This window comes from Cololabis saira, chromosome 2 (genome assembly GCF_033807715.1).
Source record: "Cololabis saira isolate AMF1-May2022 chromosome 2, fColSai1.1, whole genome shotgun sequence".
Lineage (NCBI taxonomy): Eukaryota > Metazoa > Chordata > Actinopteri > Beloniformes > Belonidae > Cololabis > Cololabis saira.
Window position 1 is genome coordinate 55,432,130 of NC_084588.1, and position 27,588 is coordinate 55,459,717.

Consider the following 27,588-nt stretch of genomic DNA (forward strand, 5'->3'; position numbering starts at 1 on the left):
TGTAGATATTATTTGTTTGTTTCCTTCACACGTGACACCAGGTCTTGTTTTGTTACAGAAGAGAATCAGGAGAAAAAATACTTGAGAGGGGAAGATTTATTTTTTACTGTGCACTTTGAGAAAAAAGTCGAAATGTCGAGAAAAAAAAAAAAAAAATCGAGATTAATGTTGAAATACAATTTCAAGAATAAAGTCGAAATTTCGTGAAGTCTTAATTTCACCTTTTTTTCCTCAACACTTCAACATTAATCTCCACATTTCTACTTTTTTCTGGAAGTGCATAATGAAAAGAAATCTCCTCTAAAATATGATTTTTATGGCCCTGATTCTCTTCTGTAATTGTGTCACTTCAGTTATATTAATAATATATACATTAAAACATTAATAATCTCTGATTCTGCCGGAGTTCAGTCAGATGTAAAATGTGTTTCTTCCTCGTTGCCTTGAAAAGTAAATATGAAATAAACGTAAACTAAAACTAAACTAGTCCTGGTCTGGGTAGTCCTGGTACCATGTCCATCAGAACTCACCGCTGCCCAGAGGTCTGATGGTCCGTCCTGACCTTTGACCCACGTAGGAGTCGTCCTGCTGATCGCCCTCGTCTGAGGGGAGAGAGAGAGAGGGGGGAGAGTTAGTGACGTGGTCATGTGACCTGGTCTCTCTGGTCACATGACCAGGTCTCTCTGGTCACATGACCAGAGCTGCGTCTGAAATCCCTCCTTCCTCCTAACGAGCAGCAAAATGAGTCTGAGATTTTTTAGTGCGTCTGAAACATTAGTACGTACTCACTAGTATGTACTATCTATACTCAGTAGTATGTACTATCCATACTCAGTAGTATGTACTCAGTAGTATGTACTATCCATACTCACTAGTATGTACTATCCATACTCTAGTATGTACTATCCATACTCACTAGTATGTACTATCCATACTCACTAGTATGTACTATCCATACTCTAGTATGTACTATCCATACTCACTAGTATGTACTATCCATACTCACTAGTATGTACTATCCATACTCACTAGTATGTACTATCCATACTCTAGTATGTACTATCCATACTCAGTAGTATGTACTATCCATACTCAGTAGTATGTACTATCCATACTCAGTAGTATGTACTATCCATACTCATTCTGGAGAAATGTATTAGTGTGGATTGATGGACACTACCCGAGCAGAAACTTCCCACAATGCAATGCAGCGGTGTTTGGTTGCTAAGTGATAAGTATAATATTAAGTATAATAATATTATTATATCATATTAATATTATAATATTCGTATATAATATTATATAATGTCATCTGGTTTCGGCCAGGATAAACGGGAAATAGCAGAGCAGCAGCTAGCAGTTAGCGGTTCTGTTAGCGGTCCCGTTAGCGGTTCGATTAGCGGTTCCGTTAGCGGTTCTGTTAGCTTATTACCTATTTTCTGCAATAACTTTTGAATGGTTTGACATAGAGAGTCATGGATGGTGTCATTGGACTCTGTATTGAGTCCTTGACCTTCATTGCTGCAAATTAGCCCCGCCCCTTCTTCTGATTGGTTGTCTCTATTTTCTGCTATAACTTTTGAATGGTTTGACATAGAGAATCCTGTGTGGTGTCATTGGACTTAGTTTTGAGTCCTTCACCTTTATTGCTTGCAAAATGCAATAATGTACACAAATGTGCAGCAGCCCGCCGTGGCACTCTCGAAATTTCTGCGAGGAAATTGTCTAGTTAGTGCCACGGCTGCACCAAGAGGCTCCTCCTCCAAAGCTATGCAATAGCAAATGAGGAGGAATGGATAACTATTGTTATCCTGCGGGTTTATTAGTGCAACATGGTAACAACTGCTACTGCTGTTGTTACCATGGTAACAACTCCTGTTACCATGGTAACAACTGCTACTGCTGCTGTGACACGTCACTTGCTCCCAACGGCAGGAAGTGACGTGTTGCTCTTAATAGTACGTCTGAATTAATGCTACTACTGATATTTACTCAAAAGTGTGCCGAATTTAAGTATACTGTTTAGTACATACTGTTTAGTACGTACTGTTTAGTACATACTGTTTAGTATGTACTGTTTAGTATGTACTGTTTAGTATGTACTGTTTAGTATGTACTGTTTAGTATGTACTGTTTAGTATGTACTGTTTAGTATGTACTGTTTAGTACATACTGTTTAGTACATACTGTTTAGTACATACTGTTTAGTATGTACTGTCTCAGTAGGAACCCACCTCCACCTCCTTCTTCTGCGGGGTCTCCTGCAGCTCGGTCCAGGGGCATGATGGGGGGAGAAGTCTGGAGGCCGGACTTGTGGACCAGAAGAAGAACCAGCCGGAACACGAACCTGGAACCAGAACCAGAACCAGAACCAGAACTACGTTAGAGACACGGACCTGGAACCAGAACCAGAACCAGAACTACGTTAGACCTGGAACCAGAACCAGAACTACGTTAGACACACGGACCTGGAACCAGAACCAGAACCAGAACCAGAACTACATTAGAGACACGGACCTGGAACCAGAACCAGAACCAGAACCAGAACTACATTAGAGACACGGACCTGGAACCAGAACCAGAACCAGAACCAGAACTACATTAGAGACACGGACCTGGAACCAGAACCAGAACCAGAACTACATTAGAGACACGAACCTGGAACCAGAACCAGAACTACGTTAGACCTGGAACCAGAACCAGAACCAGAACCAGAACTACGTTAGAGACACGGACCTGGAACCAGAACCAGAACCAGAACTACGTTAGACCTGGAACCAGAACCAGAACCAGAACCAGAACCAGAACTACGTTAGACCTGGAACCAGAACCAGAACCAGAACCAGAACCAGAACTACGTTAGACCTGGAACCAGAACCAGAACTACGTTAGAGACACGGACCTGGAACCAGAACCAGAACCAGAACTACGTTAGACCTGGAACCAGAACCAGAACTACGTTAGACCTGGAACCAGAACCAGAACCAGAACTATGTTAGACCTGGAACATGTGGTCTGGTCTGGGTGTGATTGTTACGGGGTGGTCTGGTCTGGTCTGGGTGTGATTGTTACGGGGTGGTCTGGTCTGGGTGTGATTGTTACGGGGTGGTCTGGTCTGGTCTGGGTGTGATTATTACGGGGTGGTCTGGTCTGGGTGTGATTGTTACGGGGTGGTCTGGTCTGGGTGTGATTGTTACGGGGTGGTCTCTGGTCTCTCTGGTCTGAAAGAAAGAAAGAGGGAAAAAAGAGGAAAAAAAGAGGAAAAAAAAGGGAAAAAATACGCAAAAACGCACTAAAAAACGCACTCAAAAACGCACGCAAAAGGCACAAAAAAATGCACGAACGCACGCAAAAACGCATGCAAAAACGCACAAAAAAACGCACGCAAAACGCACGAAAAAACGTCTGAAAAAACGTACTTTCGTACGTTTTTGCGTGCGTTTTTGAGTGCGTTTTTTTTGCGAAAAAACGTAAAAGCGCACGAAAAAGCGCACGAACGCACGCAAAAACGCACGCAAAAACGCACGCAAAAACGCACGAAAAAACGCACGCAAAAACGCACGCAAAAACGCACGCAAAAACGCACTCAAAAACGCACTCAAAAACGCACTCAAAAACGCACTCAAAAACGCACGCAAAAGGCACAAAAAAATGCACGAACGCACGCAAAAACGCATGCAAAAACGCACAAAAAAACGCACGCAAAACGCACGAAAAAACGTCCGAAAAAACGTACTTTCGTACGTTTTTGCGTGCGTTTTTGAGTGCGTTTTTTTTGCGAAAAAACGTAAAAGCGCACGAAAAAGCGCACGAACGCACGCAAAAACGCACGCAAAAACGCACGCAAAAACGCACTCAAAAACGCACTCAAAAACGCACTCAAAAACGCACTCAAAAACGCACGCAAAAACGCACGCAAAAACGCACGCAAAAACGCACGCAAAAACGCACGCAAAAACGCACTCAAAAACGCACGCAAAAGGCACAAAAAAATGCACGAACGCACGCAAAAACGCATGCAAAAACGCACAAAAAAACGCACGCAAAACGCACGAAAAAACGTCTGAAAAAACGTACTTTCGTACGTTTTTGCGTGCGTTTTTGAGTGCGTTTTTTTTGCGAAAAAACGTAAAAGCGCACGAAAAAGCGCACGAACGCACGCAAAAACGCACTCAAAAACGCACGCAAAAGGCACAAAAAAATGCACGAACGCACGCAAAAACGCATGCAAAAACGCACAAAAAAACGCACGCAAAACGCACGAAAAAACGTCTGAAAAAACGTACTTTCGTACGTTTTTGCGTGCGTTTTTGAGTGCGTTTTTTTTGCGAAAAAACGTAAAAGCGCACGAAAAAGCGCACGAACGCACGCAAAAACGCACGCAAAAACGCACGCAAAAACGCACGAAAAAACGCACGCAAAAACGCACGCAAAAACGCACGCAAAAACGCACTCAAAAACGCACTCAAAAACGCACTCAAAAACGCACGCAAAAACGCACGCAAAAACGCACGCAAAAACGCACGAAAAAACGCACGCAAAAGGCACAAAAAAATGCACGAACGCACGCAAAAACGCATGCAAAAACGCACAAAAAAACGCACGCAAAACGCACGCAAAACGCACGAAAAAACGTCCGAAAAAACGTACTTTCGTACGTTTTTGCGTGCGTTTTTGAGTGCGTTTTTTTTGCGAAAAAACGTAAAAGCGCACGAAAAAGCGCACGAACGCACGCAAAAACGCACGCAAAAACGCACGCAAAAACGCACTCAAAAACGCACTCAAAAACGCACTCAAAAACGCACTCAAAAACGCACGCAAAAACGCACGCAAAAACGCACGCAAAAACGCACGCAAAAACGCACGAAAAAACGCACGCAAAAACGCACGCAAAAACGCACGCAAAAGGCACAAAAAAATGCACGAACGCACGCAAAAACGCATGCAAAAACGCACAAAAAAACGCACGCAAAACGCACGAAAAAACGTCCGAAAAAACGTACTTTCGTACGTTTTTGCGTGCGTTTTTGAGTGCGTTTTTTTTGCGAAAAAACGTAAAAGCGCACGAAAAAGCGCACGAACGCACGCAAAAACGCACGCAAAAACGCACGCAAAAACGCACGAAAAAAACGCACGCAAAAACGCACGCAAAAACGCACTCAAAAACGCACTCAAAAGGCACAAAAAAATGCACGAACGCACGCAAAAACGCATGCAAAAACGCACAAAAAAACGCACGCAAAACGCACGAAAAAACGTCCGAAAAAACGTACTTTCGTACGTTTTTGCGTGCGTTTTTGAGTGCGTTTTTTTTGCGAAAAAACGTAAAAGCGCACGAAAAAGCGCACGAACGCACGCACGAACGCACGCAAAAACGCACGCAAAAACGCACGCAAAAACGCACGCAAAAACGCACGCAAAAACGCACGCAAAAACGCACTCAAAAACGCACTCAAAAACGCACGCAAAAACGCACGCAAAAACGCACGCAAAAACGCACGCAAAAACGCACGCAAAAACGCACGAAAAAACGCACGCAAAAACGCACGCAAAAACGCACGCAAAAACGCACGCAAAAACGCACGCAAAAACGCACGCAAAAACGCACGCAAAAACGCACTCAAAAACGCACGCAAAAACGCACGCAAAAACGCACGCAAAAACGCACGCAAAAACGCACTCAAAAACGCACTCAAAAACGCACGAACGCACGAAAAAATGCAGGAAAGTTTGTTACGGGGTGGTCTGGTCTGGGTGTGTTTGTTACGGGGTGGTCTGGTCTGGTCTGGGTGTGATTGTTACGGGGTGGTCTGGTCTGGTCTGGGTGTGATTGTTACGGGGTGGTCTGGTCTGGGTGTGATTGTTACGGGGTGGTCTGGTCTGGGTGTGATTGTTACGGGGTGGTCTGGTCTGGGTGTGATTGTTACGGGGTGGTCTGGTCTGGGTGTGATTGTTACGGGGTGGTCTGGTCTGGGTGTGATTGTTACGGGGTGGTCTGGTCTGGGTGTGATTGTTACGGGGTGGTCTGGTCTGGGTGTGATTGTTACGGGGTGGTCTGGTCTGGTCTGGGTGTGATTGTTACGGGGTGGTCTGGTCTGGTCTGGGTGAGATTGTTACGGGGTGGTCTGGTCTGGGTGTGATTGTTACGGGGTGGTCTGGTCTGGGTGTGTTTGTTACGGGGTGGTCTGGTCTGGTCTGGGTGTGTTTGTTACGGGGTGGTCTGGTCTGGGTGTGATTGTTACGGGGTGGTCTGGTCTGGTCTGGGTGTGATTGTTACGGGGTGGTCTGGTCTGGTCTGGGTGTGTTTGTTACGGGGTGGTCTGGTCTGGTCTGGGTGAGATTGTTACGGGGTGGTCTGGTCTGGTCTGGGTGTGTTTGTTACGGGGTGGTCTGGTCTGGTCTGGGTGTGTTTGTTACGGGGTGGTCTGGTCTGGTCTGGGTGTGTTTGTTACGGGGTGGTCTGGTCTGGGTGTGTTTGTTACGGGGTGGTCTGGTCTGGGTGTGATTGTTACGGGGTGGTCTGGTCTGGGTGTGTTTGTTACGGGGTGGTCTGGTCTGGGTGTGTTTGTTACGGGGTGGTCTGGTCTGGGTGTGATTGTTACGGGGTGGTCTGGTCTGGGTGTGATTGTTACGGGGTGGTCTGGTCTGGGTGTGATTGTTACGGGGTGGTCTGGTCTGGGTGTGTTTGTTACGGGGTGGTCTGGTCTGGGTGTGTTTGTTACGGGGTGGTCTGGTCTGGGTGTGATTGTTACGGGGTGGTCTGGTCTGGTCTGGGTGTGTTTGTTACGGGGTGGTCTGGTCTGGTCTGGGTGTGTTTGTTACGGGGTGGTCTGGTCTGGGTGTGTTTGTTACGGGGTGGTCTGGTCTGGGTGTGATTGTTACGGGGTGGTCTGGTCTGGTCTGGGTGTGATTGTTACGGGGTGGTCTGGTCTGGGTGTGATTGTTACGGGGTGGTCTGGTCTGGGTGTGATTGTTACGGGGTGGTCTGGTCTGGTCTGGGTGTGATTGTTACGGGGTGGTCTGGTCTGGTCTGGGTGTGATTGTTACGGGGTGGTCTGGTCTGGGTGTGATTGTTACGGGGTGGTCTGGTCTGGGTGTGATTGTTCAGGTGGTAACCACGGTAACGGAGATTCAGAGAAGAAGATCCGGCTACCGCAGGACGGACACATGAATGATTTGGTAATTTCTTTTAATTTATTTGTGAATTTAACTATTTTGGTGACTGGGATGCAGAAGAGGAGAGATGTTGTTTTTCTTGTTAGTTGATGGTTTTATGTTTTAACTAGTGTTCCATCAGGATTTATTCAATGGTGTCGTTTCCATCAGTTTGACACCTGGATGTGAATAAATGCTGGTTGATTTTAATGAGAAGTTGTTTGTTGTCTGTATATTACTTAGGGTTTGGATGTGACTGTAAATATTCTGGTAAAACTCCGGCGGACATTCATCATGAAATATTTACTGAAGTATTTACTGAAGTATTTACTGAAATATTTACTGAAGTATTTACTGAAGTATTTACTGAAATATTTACTGAAATATTTACTGAAATATTTAGTGAAATATTTACTGAAGTATTTACTGAAAAATTTACTGAAATATTTAGTGAAATATTTACTGAAGTATTTACTGAAAAATTTACTGAAATATTTACTGAAGTATTTACTGAAATATTTACTGAAATATTTACTGAAGTATTTACTGAAAAATTTACTGAAATATTTACTGAAGTATTTACTGAAATATTTACTGAAGTATTTACTGAAGTATTTACTCCCTGCAGCGTGAACACGGTACGAGCTGCTAACGAGCTGCTAACGACGCGTTTAAACCCGACTCTTCCACAATAGAAACAATGATCAATATGAATCCATCACCTCAGGATGTAGATCTTTATTTTTATTACTGTCGTTTCTACGTCTCTGTTACAGCAGAGTTAGCGGGGTTAGCTGAGTTAGCAGAGTTAGCAGAGTTAGCTGAGTTAGCAGAGTTAGCTGAGTTAGCAGAGTTAGCTGAGTTAGCAGAGTTAGCTGAGTTAGCAGAGTTAGCTGAGTTAGCTGAGTTAGCAGAGTTAGCTGAGTTAGCAGAGTTAGCGGGGTTAGCTGAGTTAGCAGAGTTAGCTGAGTTAGCAGAGTTAGCTGAGTTAGCTGAGTTAGCAGAGTTAGCTGAGTTAGCAGAGTTAGCTGAGTTAGCAGAGTTAGCGGGGTTAGCTGAGTTAGCAGAGTTAGCTGAGTTAGCAGAGTTAGCTGAGTTAGCTGAGTTAGCAGAGTTAGCGGGGTTAGCGGGGTTAGCTGAGTTAGCAGAGTTAGCTGAGTTAGCAGAGTTAGCGGGGTTAGCGGGGTTAGCTGAGTTAGCAGAGTTAGCTGAGTTAGCAGAGTTAGCGGGGTTAGCTGAGTTAGCAGAGTTAGCTGAGTTAGCAGAGTTAGCGGGGTTAGCTGAGTTAGCAGAGTTAGCTGAGTTAGCAGAGTTAGCTGAGTTAGCAGAGTTAGCGGGGTTAGCTGAGTTAGCAGAGTTAGCTGAGTTAGCAGAGTTAGCGGGGTTAGCTGAGTTAGCAGAGTTAGCTGAGTTAGCAGAGTTAGCTGAGTTAGCAGCGTTGCTGCTTTTCTTTCTCTGCGTTAGCGGCAACTTTAACAACTCAATATTGTCCTTCATGTGAGAAACTTTCAAAAGTCTCATCAGCTTCGTTGTGTTGATTCTTTTATAACGTTTATAAAGTTTATAACGTTTATAATGTTTATAACGTTTATAAAGTTTATAACGTTTATAACGTTTATAACGTTTATAACGTTTATAATGTTTATAACGTTTATAAAGTTTATAACGTTTATAACGTTCCTCCCCGCGGTGTTTCCTTTGGACACATTTTGTAAACTTTAAATTAGTTGTTCTATTCGGACATTGTAAAACTCTCATACCAGCGAGGCCACGCCCCCTCCAGAGAGGCCACGCCCCTCCAGAGAGGCCACGCCCCTCCAGAGAGGCCACGCCCCCTCCAGAGAGGTCACGCCCCTCCAGATAGGCCACGCCCCCTCCAGAGAGGCCACGCCCCCTCCAGAGAGGCCACGCCCCCTCCAGAGAGGGGTACTAGTACATGAAGGTTCAGGGTTCTGGTACAGGGTGTAGGGTACTTGTACCTACTTGCAGACCTGGTTCAGGGTACTTGTAAATGGTTTCAGGGTACTAGTACATGGACCGTGGTACTAGTACCTACTTGCAGACCTGCACCAGGACGATCACCAGCCAGCGTCCTCCGTCCCCCCAGATCCTGCAGGAACAGACCTCCAGGAAAACCTCCAGGTACTCCAGGATGGAGAGCCAGGTGAGCAGTTTCTGCTGAGAGGACTGGACCCCCCCCCAAATAAAATACATTAGTGGTTCTATAGAGGACTGGACCCCCCCCCAAATAAATATTAGTCTGGTTCTGGTTCTACTGGACCCCCCCATAAAATACATTAGTGGTTCTATAGAGGACTGGACCCCCCCATAAAATACATTAGTGGTTCTATAGAGGACTGGACCCCCCCATAAAATACATTAGTGGTTCTATAGAGGACTGGACCCCCCCCATAAAATACATTAGTGGTTCTATAGAGGACTGGACCCCCCCATAAAATACATTAGTGGTTCTATAGAGGACTGGACCCCCCCCATAAAATACATTAGTGGTTCTATAGAGGACTGGACCCCCCCATAAAATACATTAGTGGTTCTATAGAGGACTGGACCCCCCCATAAAATACACATTAGTCTGGTTCTGAAGAGAAAAATCTTACGAAAAAACGTACAAAAAAACGTACGAAAAAACGTACGAAAAAACGCACGAAAAATAATACGAAAAAACGTACGAAAATCGTTCGAAAAAACGAACGAAAAAACGTACGAAAAATCGTACGTAAAAACTAACGAAAAAACGAACGAAAAAACGTACGAAAAAACGCACGAAAAAACGAACAAAAAAACATACGAAAAAACGTACGAAAAAACGCACGAAAAAACGCACGAAAAATCATACGAAAAAACGTACGAAAAAACGCACGAAAAAAAGTACGAAAAGACGTATGAAAAATCGTACGAAAAAACGTACAAAAAAACGTACGAAAAAACGTACGAAAAAACGCACGAAAAATACGAAAAAACGTACGAAAATCGTTCGAAAAAAAAAACGAAAAAACGTACGAAAAATCGTACGAAAAAACTAACGAAAAAACGTACGAAAAAACGCACGAAAAAACGAACAAAAAAACATACGAAAAAACGTACGAAAATCGTTCGAAAAAACAAACGAAAAAACGTACGAAAAATCGTACGTAAAAACTAACAAAAAAACGAACGAAAAAACGTACGAAAAAACGCACGAAAAAACGAACAAAAAAACATACGAAAAAACGTACGAAAAAACGCACGAAAAAACGCACGAAAAATCATACGAAAAAACGTACGAAAAAACGCACGTAAAAAAGTACGAAAAGACGTATGAAAAATCGTACGAAAAAACGTACAAAAAAACGTACGAAAAAACGTACGAAAAAACGCACGAAAAAACGCACGAAAAATAATACGAAAAAACGTACGAAAATCGTTCGAAAAAACGAACGAAAAAACGTACGAAAAATCGTACGAAAAAACTAACGAAAAAACGAACGAAAAAACGTACGAAAAAACGCACGAAAAAACGAACAAAAAAACATACGAAAAATCATACGAAAAAACGTACGAAAAAACGCACGAAAAAAAGTACGAAAAGACGTATGAAAAATCGTACGAAAAAACGTACAAAAAAACGTACGAAAAAACGCACGAAAAAACGCACGAAAAATCACACGAAAAAACGTACGAAAAAACGTACGAAAAATCGCACGAAAAAACACATGAAAAAACGCACGAAAAAATGTACGAAAAAACGCACGAAAAAACGTACGAAAAGACGTACGAAAAAACGCACGAAAAAACGTACGAAAAATCGTACGAAAAAACGAACGAAAAAACGTACGAAAAAACGCACGAAAAAACGCACGAAAAAACGCACGAAAAAACGTACGAAAAATACGAAAAAACGTATGAAAAAACGTACGAAAAAACGCACGAAAAATCATACGAAAAAACGTATGAAAAAACGCACGAAAAAACGTACAAAAAATCGTACAAAAAAACGTACGAAAAAACGTACGAAAAAACGCACGAAAAAACGCACGAAAAATAATACGAAAAAACGTACGAAAATCGTTCGAAAAAACGAACGAAAAAACGTACGAAAAATCGTACGAAAAAGCTAACGAAAAAACGAACGAAAAAACGTACGAAAAAACGCACGAAAAAACGAACAAAAAAACATACGAAAAATCATACGAAAAAACGTACGAAAAAACGCACGAAAAAAAGTACGAAAAGACGTATGAAAAATCGTACGAAAAAACGTACAAAAATACGTACGAAAAAACGCACGAAAAAACGCACGAAAAATCACACGAAAAAACGTACGAAAAAACGTACGAAAAATCGCACGAAAAAACACATGAAAAAACGCACGAAAAAATGTACGAAAAAACGCACGAAAAAACGTACGAAAAGACGTACGAAAAAACGCACGAAGAAACGTACGAAAAATCGTACGAAAAAACGAACGAAAAAACGTACGAAAAAACGCACGAAAAAACGCACGAAAAAACGTACGAAAAATACGAAAAAACGTATGAAAAAACGTACGAAAAAACGCACGAAAAATCATACGAAAAAACGTATGAAAAAACGCACGAAAAAACGTACAAAAAATCGTACGAAAAAACGAACAAAAAAACGTACGAAAAAACGTACGACTGGACCCCCCCATAAAATACATTAGTGGTTCTATAGAGGACTGGACCCCCCCATAAAATACACATTAGTCTGGTTCTATAGAGGACTGGACCCCCCCATAAAATACATTAGTGGTTCTATAGAGGACTGGACCCCCCCATAAAATACATTAGTGGTTCTATAGAGGACTGGACCCCCCCATAAAATACATTAGTGGTTCTATAGAGGACTGGACCCCCCCATAAAATACATTAGTGGTTCTGAAGAGAAAAATCTTACGAAAAAACGAACAAAAAAACGTACGAAAAAACGTACGAAAAAACGCACGAAAAAACGCACGAAAAATAATACGAAAAAACGTACGAAAATCGTTCGAAAAAACGAACGAAAAAACGAACGAAAAAACGTACGAAAAAACGAACAAAAAAACATACGAAAAAACGTACGAAAAAACGCACGAAAAAACGCACGAAAAATCATACGAAAAAACGTACGAAAAAACGCACGAAAAAAAGTACGAAAAGACGTATGAAAAATCGTACGAAAAAACGTACAAAAAAACGCACGAAAAAACGCACGAAAAATCACACGAAAAAACGCACGAAAAATCGCACAAAAAATAATACGAAAAAACGTACGAAAATCGTTCGAAAAAACAAAACGTACGAAAAAACGCACGAAAAAACGCACAAAAAATAATACGAAAAAACGTACGAAAATCGTTCGAAAAAACAAAACGTACGAAAAAACGCACGAAAAAACGTACGAAAAAACGGTCTGAGGTGAGGAGGAGGGTCTGAGGTGAGGAGGAGGGTCTGAGGTGAGGAGGGTCTGAGGTGAGGAGGGTCTGAGGTGAGGAGGGTCTGAGGTGAGGAGGAGGGTCTGAGGTGAGGAGGGTCTGAGGTGAGGAGGAGGGTCTGAGGTGAGGAGGGTCTGAGGTGAGGAGGGTCTGAGGTGAGGAGGAGGGTCTGAGGTGAGGAGGGTCTGAGGTGAGGAGGGTCTGAGGTGAGGAGGGTCTGAGGTGAGGAGGAGGGTCTGAGGTGAGGAGGAGGGTCTGAGGTGAGGAGGGTCTGAGGTGAGGAGGGTCTGAGGTGAGGAGGAGGGTCTGAGGTGAGGAGGGTCTGAGGTGAGGAGGGTCTGAGGTGAGGAGGAGGGTCTGAGGTGAGGAGGGTCTGAGGTGAGGAGGGTCTGAGGTGAGGAGGGTCTGAGGTGAGGAGGGTCTGAGGTGAGGAGGGTCTGAGGTGAGGAGGAGGGTCTGAGGTGAGGAGGGTCTGAGGTGAGGAGGAGGGTCTGAGGTGAGGAGGAGGGTCTGAGGTGAGGAGGGTCTGAGGTGAGGAGGGTCTGAGGTGAGGAGGGTCTGAGGTGAGGAGGGTCTGAGGTGAGGAGGAGGGTCTGAGGTGAGGAGGAGGGTCTGAGGTGAGGAGGGTCTGAGGTGAGGAGGAGGGTCTGAGGTGAGGAGGGTCTGAGGTGAGGAGGGTCTGAGGTGAGGAGGAGGGTCTGAGGTGAGGAGGGTCTGAGGTGAGGAGGAGGGTCTGAGGTGAGGAGGGTCTGAGGTGAGGAGGAGGGTCTGAGGTGAGGAGGGTCTGAGGTGAGGAGGGTCTGAGGTGAGGAGGGTCTGAGGTGAGGAGGAGGGTCTGAGGTGAGGAGGAGGGTCTGAGGTGAGGAGGAGGGTCTGAGGTGAGGAGGAGGGTCTGAGGTGAGGAGGGTCTGAGGTGAGGAGGGTCTGAGGTGAGGAGGGTCTGAGGTGAGGAGGAGGGTCTGAGGTGAGGAGGGTCTGAGGTGAGGAGGGTCTGAGGTGAGGAGGAGGGTCTGAGGTGAGGAGGAGGGTCTGAGGTGAGGAGGAGGGTCTGAGGTGAGGAGGGTCTGAGGTGAGGAGGAGGGTCTGAGGTGAGGAGGGTCTGAGGTGAGGAGGGTCTGAGGTGAGGAGGAGGGTCTGAGGTGAGGAGGGTCTGAGGTGAGGAGGGTCTGAGGTGAGGAGGGTCTGAGGTGAGGAGGGTCTGAGGTGAGGAGGGTCTGAGGTGAGGAGGAAAAAGTCGAAATGAGAGATTAAAAAGGAAAGGAAAAAGGAAGAAAAAAAGAGAAAAAAAAGTAGAAGGAAAAAAAAGAAAAACGCACGAAAAAACGTACGGAAAATCGTACGAAAAAACGAACGAAAAAACGTACGAAAAAACGAACAAAAAAACGTACGAAAAAACGAACAAAAAAACGTACGAAAAAACGAACAAAAAAACGTACGAAAAAACGCACGAAAAAACGCACGGAAAATCATACGAAAAAACGTACGAAAAAACGCACGAAAAATACGAAAAAACTTACGAAAATTGTTCGGAAAAACGAACGAAAAAACGTACGAAAAATCGTACGAAAAATCGTACGAAAAAACGTAAAGAAAAATCGGACGAAAAAACGCACGAAAAAACGTAAAGAAAAATCGTACGAAAAAACGAACAAAAAAACGTACGAAAAAACGCACGAAAAAACGTACGAAAAACGTACGAAAAAACGAACAAAAAAACGTACGAAAAAACGCACGAAAAAACTGAGGTGAGGAGGGTCTGAGGTGAGGAGGGTCTGAGGTGAGGAGGGTCTGAGGTGAGGAGGGTCTGAGGTGAGGAGGAGGGTCTGAGGTGAGGAGGAGGGTCTGAGGTGAGGAGGGTCTGAGGTGAGGAGGGTCTGAGGTGAGGAGGGTCTGAGGTGAGGAGGAGGGTCTGAGGTGAGGAGGGTCTGAGGTGAGGAGGAGGGTCTGAGGTGAGGAGGAGGGTCTGAGGTGAGGAGGGTCTGAGGTGAGGAGGGTCTGAGGTGAGGAGGGTCTGAGGTGAGGAGGGTCTGAGGTGAGGAGGGTCTGAGGTGAGGAGGAGGGTCTGAGGTGAGGAGGAGGGTCTGAGGTGAGGAGGGTCTGAGGTGAGGAGGGTCTGAGGTGAGGAGGAGGGTCTGAGGTGAGGAGGGTCTGAGGTGAGGAGGGTCTGAGGTGAGGAGGAGGGTCTGAGGTGAGGAGGGTCTGAGGTGAGGAGGGTCTGAGGTGAGGAGGGTCTGAGGTGAGGAGGGTCTGAGGTGAGGAGGGTCTGAGGTGAGGAGGGTCTGAGGTGAGGAGGGTCTGAGGTGAGGAGGGTCTGAGGTGAGGAGGGTCTGAGGTGAGGAGGAGGGTGTGAGGTGAGGAGGGTCTGAGGTGAGGAGGGTCTGAGGTGAGGAGGAGGGTCTGAGGTGAGGAGGGTCTGAGGTGAGGAGGGTCTGAGGTGAGGAGGAGGGTCTGAGGTGAGGAGGAGGGTCTGAGGTGAGGAGGAGGGTCTGAGGTGAGGAGGGTCTGAGGTGAGGAGGAGGGTCTGAGGTGAGGAGGAGGGTCTGAGGTGAGGAGGGTCTGAGGTGAGGAGGAGGGTCTGAGGTGAGGAGGAGGGTCTGAGGTGAGGAGGGTCTGAGGTGAGGAGGGTCTGAGGTGAGGAGGGTCTGAGGTGAGGAGGAGGGTCTGAGGTGAGGAGGAGGGTCTGAGGTGAGGAGGGTCTGAGGTGAGGAGGGTCTGAGGTGAGGAGGGTCTGAGGTGAGGAGGGTCTGAGGTGAGGAGGGTCTGAGGTGAGGAGGGTCTGAGGTGAGGAGGGTCTGAGGTGAGGAGGGTCTGAGGTGAGGAGGGTCTGAGGTGAGGAGGGTCTGAGGTGAGGAGGGTCTGAGGTGAGGAGGGTCTGAGGTGAGGAGGAGGGTGTGAGGTGAGGAGGGTCTGAGGTGAGGAGGGTCTGAGGTGAGGAGGAGGGTCTGAGGTGAGGAGGGTCTGAGGTGAGGAGGGTCTGAGGTGAGGAGGAGGGTCTGAGGTGAGGAGGAGGGTCTGAGGTGAGGAGGAGGGTCTGAGGTGAGGAGGGTCTGAGGTGAGGAGGAGGGTCTGAGGTGAGGAGGAGGGTCTGAGGTGAGGAGGGTCTGAGGTGAGGAGGAGGGTCTGAGGTGAGGAGGAGGGTCTGAGGTGAGGAGGGTCTGAGGTGAGGAGGGTCTGAGGTGAGGAGGGTCTGAGGTGAGGAGGGTCTGAGGTGAGGAGGGTCTGAGGTGAGGAGGGTCTGAGGTGAGGAGGGTCTGAGGTGAGGAGGAGGGTCTGAGGTGAGGAGGAGGGTCTGAGGTGAGGAGGGTCTGAGGTGAGGAGGGTCTGAGGTGAGGAGGGTCTGAGGTGAGGAGGGTCTGAGGTGAGGAGGAGGGTCTGAGGTGAGGAGGAGGGTCTGAGGTGAGGAGGAGGGTCTGAGGTGAGGAGGGTCTGAGGTGAGGAGGGTCTGAGGTGAGGAGGAGGGTCTGAGGTGAGGAGGAGGGTCTGAGGTGAGGAGGAGGGTCTGAGGTGAGGAGGGTCTGAGGTGAGGAGGAGGGTCTGAGGTGAGGAGGGTCTGAGGTGAGGAGGGTCTGAGGTGAGGAGGAGGGTCTGAGGTGAGGAGGAGGGTCTGAGGTGAGGAGGAGGGTCTGAGGTGAGGAGGAGGGTCTGAGGTGAGGAGGAGGGTCTGAGGTGAGGAGGGTCTGAGGTGAGGAGGAGGGTCTGAGGTGAGGAGGGTCTGAGGTGAGGAGGAGGGTCTGAGGTGAGGAGGAGGGTCTGAGGTGAGGAGGGTCTGAGGTGAGGAGGAGGGTCTGAGGTGAGGAGGAGGGTCTGAGGTGAGGAGGAGGGTCTGAGGTGAGGAGGGTCTGAGGTGAGGAGGAGGGTCTGAGGTGAGGAGGGTCTGAGGTGAGGAGGAGGGTCTGAGGTGAGGAGGAGGGTCTGAGGTGAGGAGGAGGGTCTGAGGTGAGGAGGGTCTGAGGTGAGGAGGAGGGTCTGAGGTGAGGAGGGTCTGAGGTGAGGAGGAGGGTCTGAGGTGAGGAGGAGGGTCTGAGGTGAGGAGGAGGGTCTGAGGTGAGGAGGGTCTGAGGTGAGGAGGGTCTGAGGTGAGGAGGAGGGTCTGAGGTGAGGAGGAGGGTCTGAGGTGAGGAGGGTCTGAGGTGAGGAGGGTCTGAGGTGAGGAGGGTCTGAGGTGAGGAGGGTCTGAGGTGAGGAGGGTCTGAGGTGAGGAGGGTCTGAGGTGAGGAGGGTCTGAGGTGAGGAGGAGGGTCTGAGGTGAGGAGGAGGGTCTGAGGTGAGGAGGGTCTGAGGTGAGGAGGAGGGTCTGAGGTGAGGAGGGTCTGAGGTGAGGAGGGTCTGAGGTGAGGAGGGTCTGAGGTGAGGAGGAGGGTCTGAGGTGAGGAGGAGGGTCTGAGGTGAGGAGGGTCTGAGGTGAGGAGGAGGGTCTGAGGTGAGGAGGGTCTGAGGTGAGGAGGAGGGTCTGAGGTGAGGAGGGTCTGAGGTGAGGAGGGTCTGAGGTGAGGAGGAGGGTCTGAGGTGAGGAGGGTCTGAGGTGAGGAGGGTCTGAGGTGAGGAGGGTCTGAGGTGAGGAGGAGGGTCTGAGGTGAGGAGGAGGGTCTGAGGTGAGGAGGGTCTGAGGTGAGGAGGGTCTGAGGTGAGGAGGAGGGTCTGAGGTGAGGAGGAGGGTCTGAGGTGAGGAGGAGGGTCTGAGGTGAGGAGGAGGGTCTGAGGTGAGGAGGAGGGTCTGAGGTGAGGAGGAGGGTCTGAGGTGAGGAGGAGGGTCTGAGGTGAGGAGGGTCTGAGGTGAGGAGGAGGGTCTGAGGTGAGGAGGGTCTGAGGTGAGGAGGAGGGTCTGAGGTGAGGAGGAGGGTCTGAGGTGAGGAGGAGGGTCTGAGGTGAGGAGGGTCTGAGGTGAGGAGGGTCTGAGGTGAGGAGGGTCTGAGGTGAGGAGGAGGGTCTGAGGTGAGGAGGAGGGTCTGAGGTGAGGAGGGTCTGAGGTGAGGAGGAGGGTCTGAGGTGAGGAGGGTCTGAGGTGAGGAGGGTCTGAGGTGAGGAGGGTCTGAGGTGAGGAGGAGGGTCTGAGGTGAGGAGGGTCTGAGGTGAGGAGGAGGGTCTGAGGTGAGGAGGGTCTGAGGTGAGGAGGAGGGTCTGAGGTGAGGAGGGTCTGAGGTGAGGAGGGTCTGAGGTGAGGAGGAGGGTCTGAGGTGAGGAGGAGGGTCTGAGGTGAGGAGGGTCTGAGGTGAGGAGGAGGGTCTGAGGTGAGGAGGAGGGTCTGAGGTGAGGAGGAGGGTCCAGAACTGTAAGAGGGTTCTACTCACCTCAACTGAGGAGGTAGGAGGTAGGAGGTAGGAGGTAGGAGGTAGGAGGTAGGAGGTAGGAGGTAGGAGGTAGGAGTTAGGAGGTAGGAGTTAGGAGGTTAGGAGGTAGGACTCACCGGTACAGGGGATGAACATCTCAGGCCTTTACGGAGGAGACTGTCGTTGAACAGAACCAGCAGGTTGGAGGCGGCGTAGACTGAAGAAGAAGAGGAGGAGGTCAAAGGTCAGAGGAGAGGGGCCGCTCGGTGGTGCAGTGGGTTAAGCGGCGGCTCATATACTGAGGCTACAGTCCTCCTCCTGCAGCGGTCGCGGGTTCAAATCCAGCCCGCGCACCTTTGCTGCGTGTCTCCCCCGTTCTCTCTCTCTACCCCTTTCCAGTCTGCATCTCAATAAAGGGCAACTGGAGCCAAAAAAAATCTTTAAAAAAAAAAAGGTCAGAGGAGAGGAAGCTATTGAAATTATCTTCATCTTCATCATCATCTTCATCACCATCATCATTGCTGTCAGTGTTTCCCCTACCATTGTTTAGGCCTAAACAAATAAATCCATGATCATTTAGGTTCAGGAGCCTCTGTTCTCTGTTCTCTGTTCTCTGTTCTGTTCTCTGTTCTCTGTTCTCTGTTCTCTGTTCTCTGTTCTCTGTTCTGTTCTCTGTTCTCTGTTCTCTGTTCTCTGTTCTGTTCTCTGTTCTCTGTTCTGTTCTCTGTTCTGTTCTCTGTTCTCTGTTCTCTGTTCTGTTCTCTGTTCTGTTCTCTGTTCTGTTCTCTGTTCTCTGTTCTGTTCTCTGTTCTGTTCTCTGTTCTGTTCTCTGTTCTGTTCTCTGTTCTGTTCTCTGTTCTGTTCTCTGTTCTGTTCTCTGTTCTGTTCTCTGTTCTCTGTTCTGTTCTCTGTTCTGTTCTCTGTTCTGTTCTCTGTTCTGTTCTCTGTTCTCTGTTCTGTTCTCTGTTCTGTTCTCTGTTCTGTTCTCTGTTCTCTGTTCTCTGTTCTCTGTTCTGTTCTCTGTTCTGTTCTCTGTTCTGTTCTCTGTTCTCTGTTCTGTTCTCTGTTCTCTGTTCTCTGTTCTCTGTTCTGTTCTCTGTTCTGTTCTCTGTTCTGTTCTCTGTTCTGTTCTCTGTTCTCTGTTCTCTGTTCTGTTCTCTGTTCTGTTCTCTGTTCTCTGTTCTGTTCTCTGTTCTGTTCTCTGTTCTCTGTTCTGTTCTCTGTTCTCTGTTCTGTTCTCTGTTCTCTGTTCTCTGTTCTGTTCTCTGTTCTCTGTTCTGTTCTCTGTTCTGTTCTCTGTTCTCTGTTCTGTTCTCTGTTCTGTTCTCTGTTCTCTGTTCTGTTCTCTGTTCTGTTCTCTGTTCTCTGTTCTGTTCTCTGTTCTGTTCTCTGTTCTGTTCTCTGTTCTCTGTTCTGTTCTCTGTTCTGTTCTCTGTTCTCTGTTCTCTGTTCTGTTCTCTGTTCTGTTCTCTGTTCTCTGTTCTCTGTTCTCTGTTCTGTTCTCTGTTCTGTTCTCTGTTCTGTTCTCTGTTCTCTGTTCTGTTCTCTGTTCTGTTCTCTGTTCTGTTCTCTGTTCTCTGTTCTGTTCTCTGTTCTGTTCTCTGTTCTCTGTTCTGTTCTCTGTTCTCTGTTCTCTGTTCTCTGTTCTGTTCTCTGTTCTGTTCTCTGTTCTGTGTTCTCTGTTCTGTTCTCTGTTCTCTGTTCTGTTCTCTGTTCTCTGTTCTCTGTTCTGTTCTCTGTTCTGTTCTCTGTTCTCTGTTCTCTGTTCTGTTCTCTGTTCTCTGTTCTCTGTTCTCTGTTCTGTTCTCTGTTCTGTTCTCTGTTCTGTGTTCTCTGTTCTGTTCTCTGTTCTCTGTTCTGTTCTCTGTTCTCTGTTCTCTGTTCTGTTCTCTGTTCTGTTCTCTGTTCTCTGTTCTCTGTTCTGTTCTCTGTTCTCTGTTCTGTTCTCTGTTCTCTGTTCTCTGTTCTGTTCTCTGTTCTGTTCTCTGTTCTGTTCTCTGTTCTGTTCTCTGTTCTGTTCTCTGTTCTGTTCTCTGTTCTCTGTTCTCTGTTCTCTGTTCTCTGTTCTGTTCTCTGTTCTGTTCTGTTCTCTGTTCTCTGTTCTCTGTTCTCTGTTCTGTTCTCTGTTCTGTTCTCTGTTCTGTTCTGTTCTCTGTTCTCTGTTCTCTGTTCTCTGTTCTCTGTTCTGTTCTCTGTTCTGTTCTCTGTTCTGTTCTCTGTTCTCTGTTCTGTTCTGTTCTCTGTTCTCTGTTCTCTGTTCTCTGTTCTGTTCTCTGTTCTGTTCTCTGTTCTCTGTTCTCTGTTCTCTGTTCTGTTCTCTGTTCTGTTCTCTGTTCTGTTCTCTGTTCTCTGTTCTCTTCTCTGTTCTCTGTTCTGTTCTCTGTTCTGTTCTCTGTTCTTCTCTGTTCTCTGTTCTCTGTTCTGTTCTCTGTTCTGTTCTCTGTTCTGTTCTCTGTTCTCTGTTCTCTTCTCTGTTCTCTGTTCTGTTCTCTGTTCTGTTCTCTGTTCTGTTCTCTGTTCTGTTCTCTGTTCTGTTCTCTGTTCTTCTCTGTTCTCTGTTCTCTGTTCTCTGTTCTGTTCTCTGTTCTGTTCTGTTCTCTGTTCTCTGTTCTCTGTTCTGTTCTCTGTTCTCTGTTCTCTGTTCTCTGTTCTCTGTTCTGTTCTCTGTTCTGTTCTCTGTTCTGTTCTCTGTTCTCTGTTCTCTGTTCTGTTCTCTGTTCTGTTCTCTGTTCTCTGTTCTCTGTTCTGTTCTCTGTTCTGTTCTCTGTTCTGTTCTGTTCTCTGTTCTGTTCTCTGTTCTCTGTTCTGTTCTCTGTTCTGTTCTCTGTTCTCTGTTCTGTTCTCTGTTCTCTGTTCTCTGTTCTCTGTTCTGTTCTCTGTTCTCTGTTCTGTTCTCTGTTCTCTGTTCTGTTCTCTGTTCTCTGTTCTCTGTTCTGTTCTCTGTTCTGTTCTCTGTTCTGTTCTCTGTTCTCTGTTCTGTTCTCTGTTCTGTTCTCTGTTCTGTTCTCTGTTCTGTTCTCTGTTCTCTGTTCTGTTCTCTGTTCTGTTCTCTGTTCTGTTCTCTGTTCTGTTCTCTGTTCTGTTCTCTGTTCTGTTCTCTGTTCTGTTCTCTGTTCTGTTCTCTGTTCTGTTCTCTGTTCTGTTCTCTGTTCTCTGTTCTCTGTTCTGTTCTCTGTTCTCTGTTCTCTGTTCTGTTCTCTGTTCTGTTCTCTGTTCTGTTCTCTGTTCTGTTCTCTGTTCTCTGTTCTCTGTTCTCTGTTCTCTGTTCTCTGTTCTCTGTTCTGTTCTCTGTTCTGTTCTCTGTTCTGTTCTCTGTTCTGTTCTCTGTTCTGTTCTCTGTTCTCTGTTCTCTGTTCTCTGTTCTCTGTTCTGTTCTCTGTTCTGTTCTCTGTTCTGTTCTCTGTTCTCTGTTCTCTGTTCTCTGTTCTGTTCTCTGTTCTCTGTTCTCTGTTCTCTGTTCTCTGTTCTGTTCTCTGTTCTGTTCTCTGTTCTGTTCTCTGTTCTGTTCTCTGTTCTGTTCTCTGTTCTCTGTTCTCTGTTCTCTGTTCTGTTCTCTGTTCTGTTCTCTGTTCTCTGTTCTCTGTTCTGTTCTCTGTTCTGTTCTCTGTTCTGTTCTCTGTTCTCTGTTCTCTGTTCTCTGTTCTGTTCTCTGTTCTGTTCTCTGTTCTGTTCTCTGTTCTCTGTTCTCTGTTCTCTGTTCTCTGTTCTGTTCTCTGTTCTCTGTTCTCTGTTCTCTGTTCTCTGTTCTGTTCTCTGTTCTGTTCTCTGTTCTGTTCTCTGTTCTGTTCTCTGTTCTGTTCTCTGTTCTGTTCTCTGTTCTGTTCTGTTCTCTGTTCTCTGTTCTGTTCTCTGTTCTCTGTTCTGTTCTCTGTTCTGTTCTCTGTTCTGTTCTCTGTTCTGTTCTCTGTTCTGTTCTGTTCTCTGTTCTGTTCTCTGTTCTGTTCTCTGTTCTCTGTTCTGTTCTCTGTTCTGTTCTCTGTTCTGTTCTCTGTTCTGTTCTGTTCTGTTCTCTGTTCTGTTCTCTGTTCTGTTCTCTGTTCTGTTCTCTGTTCTCTGTTCTGTTCTCTGTTCTCTGTTCTCTGTTCTCTGTTCTGTTCTCTGTTCTCTGTTCTGTTCTCTGTTCTGTTCTCTGTTCTCTGTTCTGTTCTCTGTTCTGTTCTCTGTTCTGTTCTCTGTTCTGTTCTCTGTTCTGTTCTCTGTTCTCTGTTCTGTTCTCTGTTCTGTTCTCTGTTCTCTGTTCTCTGTTCTCTGTTCTGTTCTCTGTTCTGTTCTCTGTTCTGTTCTCTGTTCTGTTCTCTGTTCTCTGTTCTCTGTTCTCTGTTCTGTTCTCTGTTCTGTTCTCTGTTCTGTTCTCTGTTCTGTTCTCTGTTCTGTTCTCTGTTCTCTGTTCTCTGTTCTGTTCTCTGTTCTGTTCTCTGTTCTGTTCTCTGTTCTGTTCTCTGTTCTCTGTTCTGTTCTCTGTTCTGTTCTCTGTTCTCTGTTCTGTTCTCTGTTCTGTTCTCTGTTCTGTTCTCTGTTCTCTGTTCTGTTCTCTGTTCTCTGTTCTCTGTTCTGTTCTCTGTTCTGTTCTCTGTTCTCTGTTCTGTTCTCTGTTCTGTTCTCTGTTCTGTTCTCTGTTCTCTGTTCTCTGTTCTCTGTTCTCTGTTCTCTGTTCTGTTCTCTGTTCTGTTCTCTGTTCTCTGTTCTGTTCTCTGTTCTGTTCTCTGTTCTGTTCTCTGTTCTGTTCTCTGTTCTGTTCTCTGTTCTGTTCTCTGTTCTCTGTTCTCTGTTCTCTGTTCTCTGTTCTGTTCTCTGTTCTCTGTTCTCTGTTCTCTGTTCTCTGTTCTCTGTTCTCTGTTCTGTTCTCTGTTCTGTTCTCTGTTCTGTTCTCTGTTCTCTGTTCTGTTCTCTGTTCTGTTCTCTGTTCTCTGTTCTGTTCTCTGTTCTGTTCTCTGTTCTCTGTTCTCTGTTCTGTTCTCTGTTCTCTGTTCTGTTCTCTGTTCTGTTCTCTGTTCTGTTCTCTGTTCTGTTCTCTGTTCTCTGTTCTCTGTTCTGTTCTCTGTTCTGTTCTCTGTTCTCTGTTCTCTGTTCTCTGTTCTCTGTTCTGTTCTCTGTTCTGTTCTCTGTTCTGTTCTCTGTTCTGTTCTGTTCTCTGTTCTCTGTTCTCTGTTCTGTTCTCTGTTCTGTTCTCTGTTCTGTTCTCTGTTCTGTTCTCTGTTCTGTTCTCTGTTCTGTTCTCTGTTCTGTTCTCTGTTCTGTTCTCTGTTCTGTTCTCTGTTCTGTTCTCTGTTCTCTGTTCTCTGTTCTGTTCTGTTCTGTTCTGTTCTGTTCTGTTCTCTGTTCTCTGTTCTCTGTTCTGTTCTGTTCTGTTCTCTGTTCTGTTCTCTGTTCTCTGTTCTCTGTTCTCTGTTCTCTGTTCTCTGTTCTCTGTTCTCTGTTCTCTGTTCTCTGTTCTCTGTTCTCTGTTCTGTTCTCTGTTCTCTGTTCTCTGTTCTCTGTTCTCTGTTCTCTGTTCTCTGTTCTCTGTTCTCTGTTCTCTGTTCTGTTCTCTGTTCTGTTCTCTGTTCTCTGTTCTGTTCTCTGTTCTGTTCTCTGTTCTGTTCTCTGTTCTCTGTTCTCTGTTCTGTTCTCTGTTCTCTGTTCTCTGTTCTGTTCTCTGTTCTCTGTTCTCTGTTCTCTGTTCTCTGTTCTGTTCTCTGTTCTGTTCTCTGTTCTCTGTTCTCTGTTCTCTGTTCTCTGTTCTCTGTTCTCTGTTCTGTTCTCTGTTCTGTTCTCTGTTCTGTTCTCTGTTCTCTGTTCTGTTCTCTGTTCTGTTCTCTGTTCTCTGTTCTCTGTTCTGTTCTCTGTTCTGTTCTCTGTTCTGTTCTCTGTTCTGTTCTCTGTTCTGTTCTCTGTTCTCTGTTCTCTGTTCTCTGTTCTCTGTTCTCTGTTCTCTGTTCTCTGTTCTGTTCTCTGTTCTGTTCTCTGTTCTGTTCTCTGTTCTGTTCTCTGTTCTGTTCTGTTCTCTGTTCTCTGTTCTGTTCTCTGTTCTCTGTTCTGTTCTCTGTTCTGTTCTCTGTTCTCTGTTCTGTTCTCTGTTCTCTGTTCTCTGTTCTGTTCTCTGTTCTGTTCTCTGTTCTGTTCTCTGTTCTGTTCTCTGTTCTCTGTTCTCTGTTCTCTGTTCTGTTCTCTGTTCTGTTCTCTGTTCTGTTCTCTGTTCTGTTCTCTGTTCTGTTCTCTGTTCTGTTCTCTGTTCTGTTCTCTGTTCTCTGTTCTCTGTTCTGTTCTCTGTTCTGTTCTCTGTTCTGTTCTCTGTTCTGTTCTCTGTTCTGTTCTCTGTTCTGTTCTCTGTTCTGTTCTCTGTTCTGTTCTCTGTTCTGTTCTCTGTTCTGTTCTCTGTTCTCTGTTCTCTGTTCTGTTCTCTGTTCTGTTCTCTGTTCTGTTCTCTGTTCTGTTCTCTGTTCTCTGTTCTCTGTTCTCTGTTCTCTGTTCTCTGTTCTCTGTTCTGTTCTCTGTTCTCTGTTCTGTTCTCTGTTCTGTTCTCTGTTCTGTTCTCTGTTCTGTTCTCTGTTCTGTTCTCTGTTCTGTTCTCTGTTCTGTTCTCTGTTCTGTTCTCTGTTCTGTTCTCTGTTCTGTTCTCTGTTCTGTTCTCTGTTCTGTTCTCTGTTCTCTGTTCTCTGTTCTCTGTTCTGTTCTCTGTTCTCTGTTCTGTTCTCTGTTCTGTTCTCTGTTCTGTTCTCTGTTCTCTGTTCTCTGTTCTCTGTTCTGTTCTCTGTTCTCTGTTCTGTTCTCTGTTCTGTTCTCTGTTCTGTTCTCTGTTCTGTTCTCTGTTCTGTTCTGTTCTCTGTTCTCTGTTCTCTGTTCTCTGTTCTCTGTTCTCTGTTCTCTGTTCTGTTCTCTGTTCTGTTCTCTGTTCTGTTCTCTGTTCTGTTCTCTGTTCTGTTCTCTGTTCTGTTCTCTGTTCTCTGTTCTCTGTTCTGTTCTCTGTTCTGTTCTCTGTTCTCTGTTCTCTGTTCTGTTCTCTGTTCTCTGTTCTGTTCTCTGTTCTGTTCTCTGTTCTGTTCTCTGTTCTGTTCTCTGTTCTGTTCTCTGTTCTCTGTTCTGTTCTCTGTTCTCTGTTCTGTTCTGTTCTCTGTTCTGTTCTCTGTTCTGTTCTCTGTTCTCTGTTCTGTTCTCTGTTCTGTTCTCTGTTCTGTTCTCTGTTCTGTTCTCTGTTCTGTTCTCTGTTCTCTGTTCTGTTCTCTGTTCTGTTCTCTGTTCTCTGTTCTGTTCTCTGTTCTGTTCTCTGTTCTGTTCTCTGTTCTGTTCTCTGTTCTGTTCTCTGTTCTGTTCTCTGTTCTGTTCTCTGTTCTGTTCTCTGTTCTCTGTTCTGTTCTCTGTTCTGTTCTCTGTTCTCTGTTCTCTGTTCTGTTCTCTGTTCTGTTCTCTGTTCTGTTCTGTTCTCTGTTCTCTGTTCTGTTCTCTGTTCTGTTCTCTGTTCTCTGTTCTCTGTTCTGTTCTCTGTTCTGTTCTCTGTTCTGTTCTCTGTTCTGTTCTCTGTTCTGTTCTCTGTTCTGTTCTCTGTTCTCTGTTCTGTTCTCTGTTCTGTTCTCTGTTCTCTGTTCTCTGTTCTGTTCTCTGTTCTGTTCTCTGTTCTCTGTTCTGTTCTCTGTTCTGTTCTCTGTTCTCTGTTCTCTGTTCTGTTCTCTGTTCTGTTCTCTGTTCTCTGTTCTGTTCTCTGTTCTGTTCTCTGTTCTCTGTTCTCTGTTCTGTTCTCTGTTCTCTGTTCTCTGTTCTCTGTTCTGTTCTCTGTTCTCTGTTCTCTGTTCTCTGTTCTGTTCTCTGTTCTGTTCTCTGTTCTGTTCTCTGTTCTGTTCTCTGTTCTGTTCTGTTCTCTGTTCTGTTCTCTGTTCTGTTCTCTGTTCTGTTCTCTGTTCTGTTCTCTGTTCTGTTCTCTGTTCTGTTCTCTGTTCTCTGTTCTGTTCTCTGTTCTGTTCTCTGTTCTGTTCTCTGTTCTGTTCTCTGTTCTGTTCTCTGTTCTGTTCTCTGTTCTGTTCTCTGTTCTCTGTTCTCTGTTCTGTTCTCTGTTCTCTGTTCTGTTCTCTGTTCTGTTCTCTGTTCTGTTCTCTGTTCTGTTCTCTGTTCTGTTCTCTGTTCTGTTCTCTGTTCTGTTCTCTGTTCTGTTCTCTGTTCTGTTCTCTGTTCTGTTCTCTGTTCTCTGTTCTCTGTTCTCTGTTCTGTTCTCTGTTCTGTTCTCTGTTCTGTTCTCTGTTCTGTTCTCTGTTCTCTGTTCTCTGTTCTGTTCTCTGTTCTGTTCTCTGTTCTCTGTTCTGTTCTCTGTTCTCTGTTCTGTTCTCTGTTCTGTTCTCTGTTCTCTGTTCTCTGTTCTCTGTTCTGTTCTCTGTTCTGTTCTCTGTTCTGTTCTCTGTTCTGTTCTCTGTTCTGTTCTCTGTTCTGTTCTCTGTTCTGTTCTCTGTTCTGTTCTCTGTTCTCTGTTCTCTGTTCTCTGTTCTCTGTTCTGTTCTGTTCTCTGTTCTGTTCTCTGTTCTCTGTTCTGTTCTCTGTTCTGTTCTCTGTTCTGTTCTCTGTTCTGTTCTCTGTTCTGTTCTCTGTTCTGTTCTCTGTTCTGTTCTCTGTTCTGTTCTCTGTTCTGTTCTCTGTTCTGTTCTCTGTTCTGTTCTCTGTTCTGTTCTCTGTTCTCTGTTCTCTGTTCTGTTCTGTTCTCTGTTCTGTTCTCTGTTCTGTTCTCTGTTCTCTGTTCTGTTCTCTGTTCTGTTCTCTGTTCTGTTCTCTGTTCTGTTCTCTGTTCTGTTCCTGCTTCGTTGCCTAGTAACGCTGCTGAGAGTGCGGTCATATTATTATACATTATGGGATGTATAGAGTTTGCAACAGGTAGGAATGGGAGATATTTTACCGTTCACGATAAACCGTCAAAAAAAACTCCCCATGGTAAGAATTTGTATCTCACGGTAAAAATGATAAATTCCTGTTGATGATGTTTTTGTGTAGAGAGAGAAAGAGAAAGAGAGAGAGACGGACAGACAGACAGATAAATGCCAGAAATGATGGTGATACATGTTTTAGTCCATACCGCCCATCCCTAGCAGCCAACTAGGGCGCCATCAAAAAAAAAGAAAGAATATGGCGGGCGACAGACAACCAGATATAGAAACAATGTTTATTTCTAACTGATATAATCTGAATTGTGAATAGGGATGTTTTGTGGCGTATGCATCAGCACAAGCAGCCGTTAAAAGACCAGAGGGTTTTCATAGAGATCACTCTGGAATATCTAGAACAGATCAATGCTCGTATGGCCGGGTGGAGAGGTTGACGGGACACGCACCTGTGTCCCGTCCACCTGAGTGGCTGCCACGCCTCCACCCGGCCTGCCTTTATAACGCAGCGCTGGAGAGCAGAAAAGGGTCGGAGGAGCTGCTGTGATGCTGGGTGCTTCTGCACTGTGTGTGGGTGATCTGGGTGTTTAAGTGACGAATAAACAGGGTCTGCACAAGCTTCGTGTCTCTCCATCCTTCGGGCGGGCCCCCGTGGCACGCACCCTGCCACAGCTCATATGGGTCAGACCTTTCAGGCCCAGGACACTTTGGTTAAAGGTTAGATTACATCTTATTATTTCATTGAAGTGATATCATTCAGCAATATAGGCCTACAATGATTGTTAATGTAAAACTGTTTTATATTGCTACATGTCCAATATGCCGTCCCACGCGCCTCGCCTTTTCAGTGGTACCACCGGGCCTGAAAAGAATTGTAGGGGAAACACTGACCTTC

General features: G+C 46.0%; 1 protein-coding gene across 2 annotated transcripts in view; it reads right to left on the reverse strand.

Moving 5' to 3' along the window:
* pex16 (peroxisomal biogenesis factor 16) overlaps window positions 1-27,588 on the reverse strand; it is a 45,306-nt gene that overhangs the window by 13,797 nt on the left and 3,921 nt on the right. For both annotated transcript variants that reach the window (XM_061711753.1, XM_061711744.1), the window contains exons 4-7: window positions 17,997-18,076; window positions 9,212-9,342; window positions 2,235-2,347; window positions 531-602 (exon numbers count right to left, since the gene is read on the reverse strand). In XM_061711753.1, the coding sequence (XP_061567737.1) occupies window positions 531-602; window positions 2,235-2,347; window positions 9,212-9,342; window positions 17,997-18,076 (396 nt within the window). The remainder of the gene's footprint in view (window positions 1-530; window positions 603-2,234; window positions 2,348-9,211; window positions 9,343-17,996; window positions 18,077-27,588) is intronic.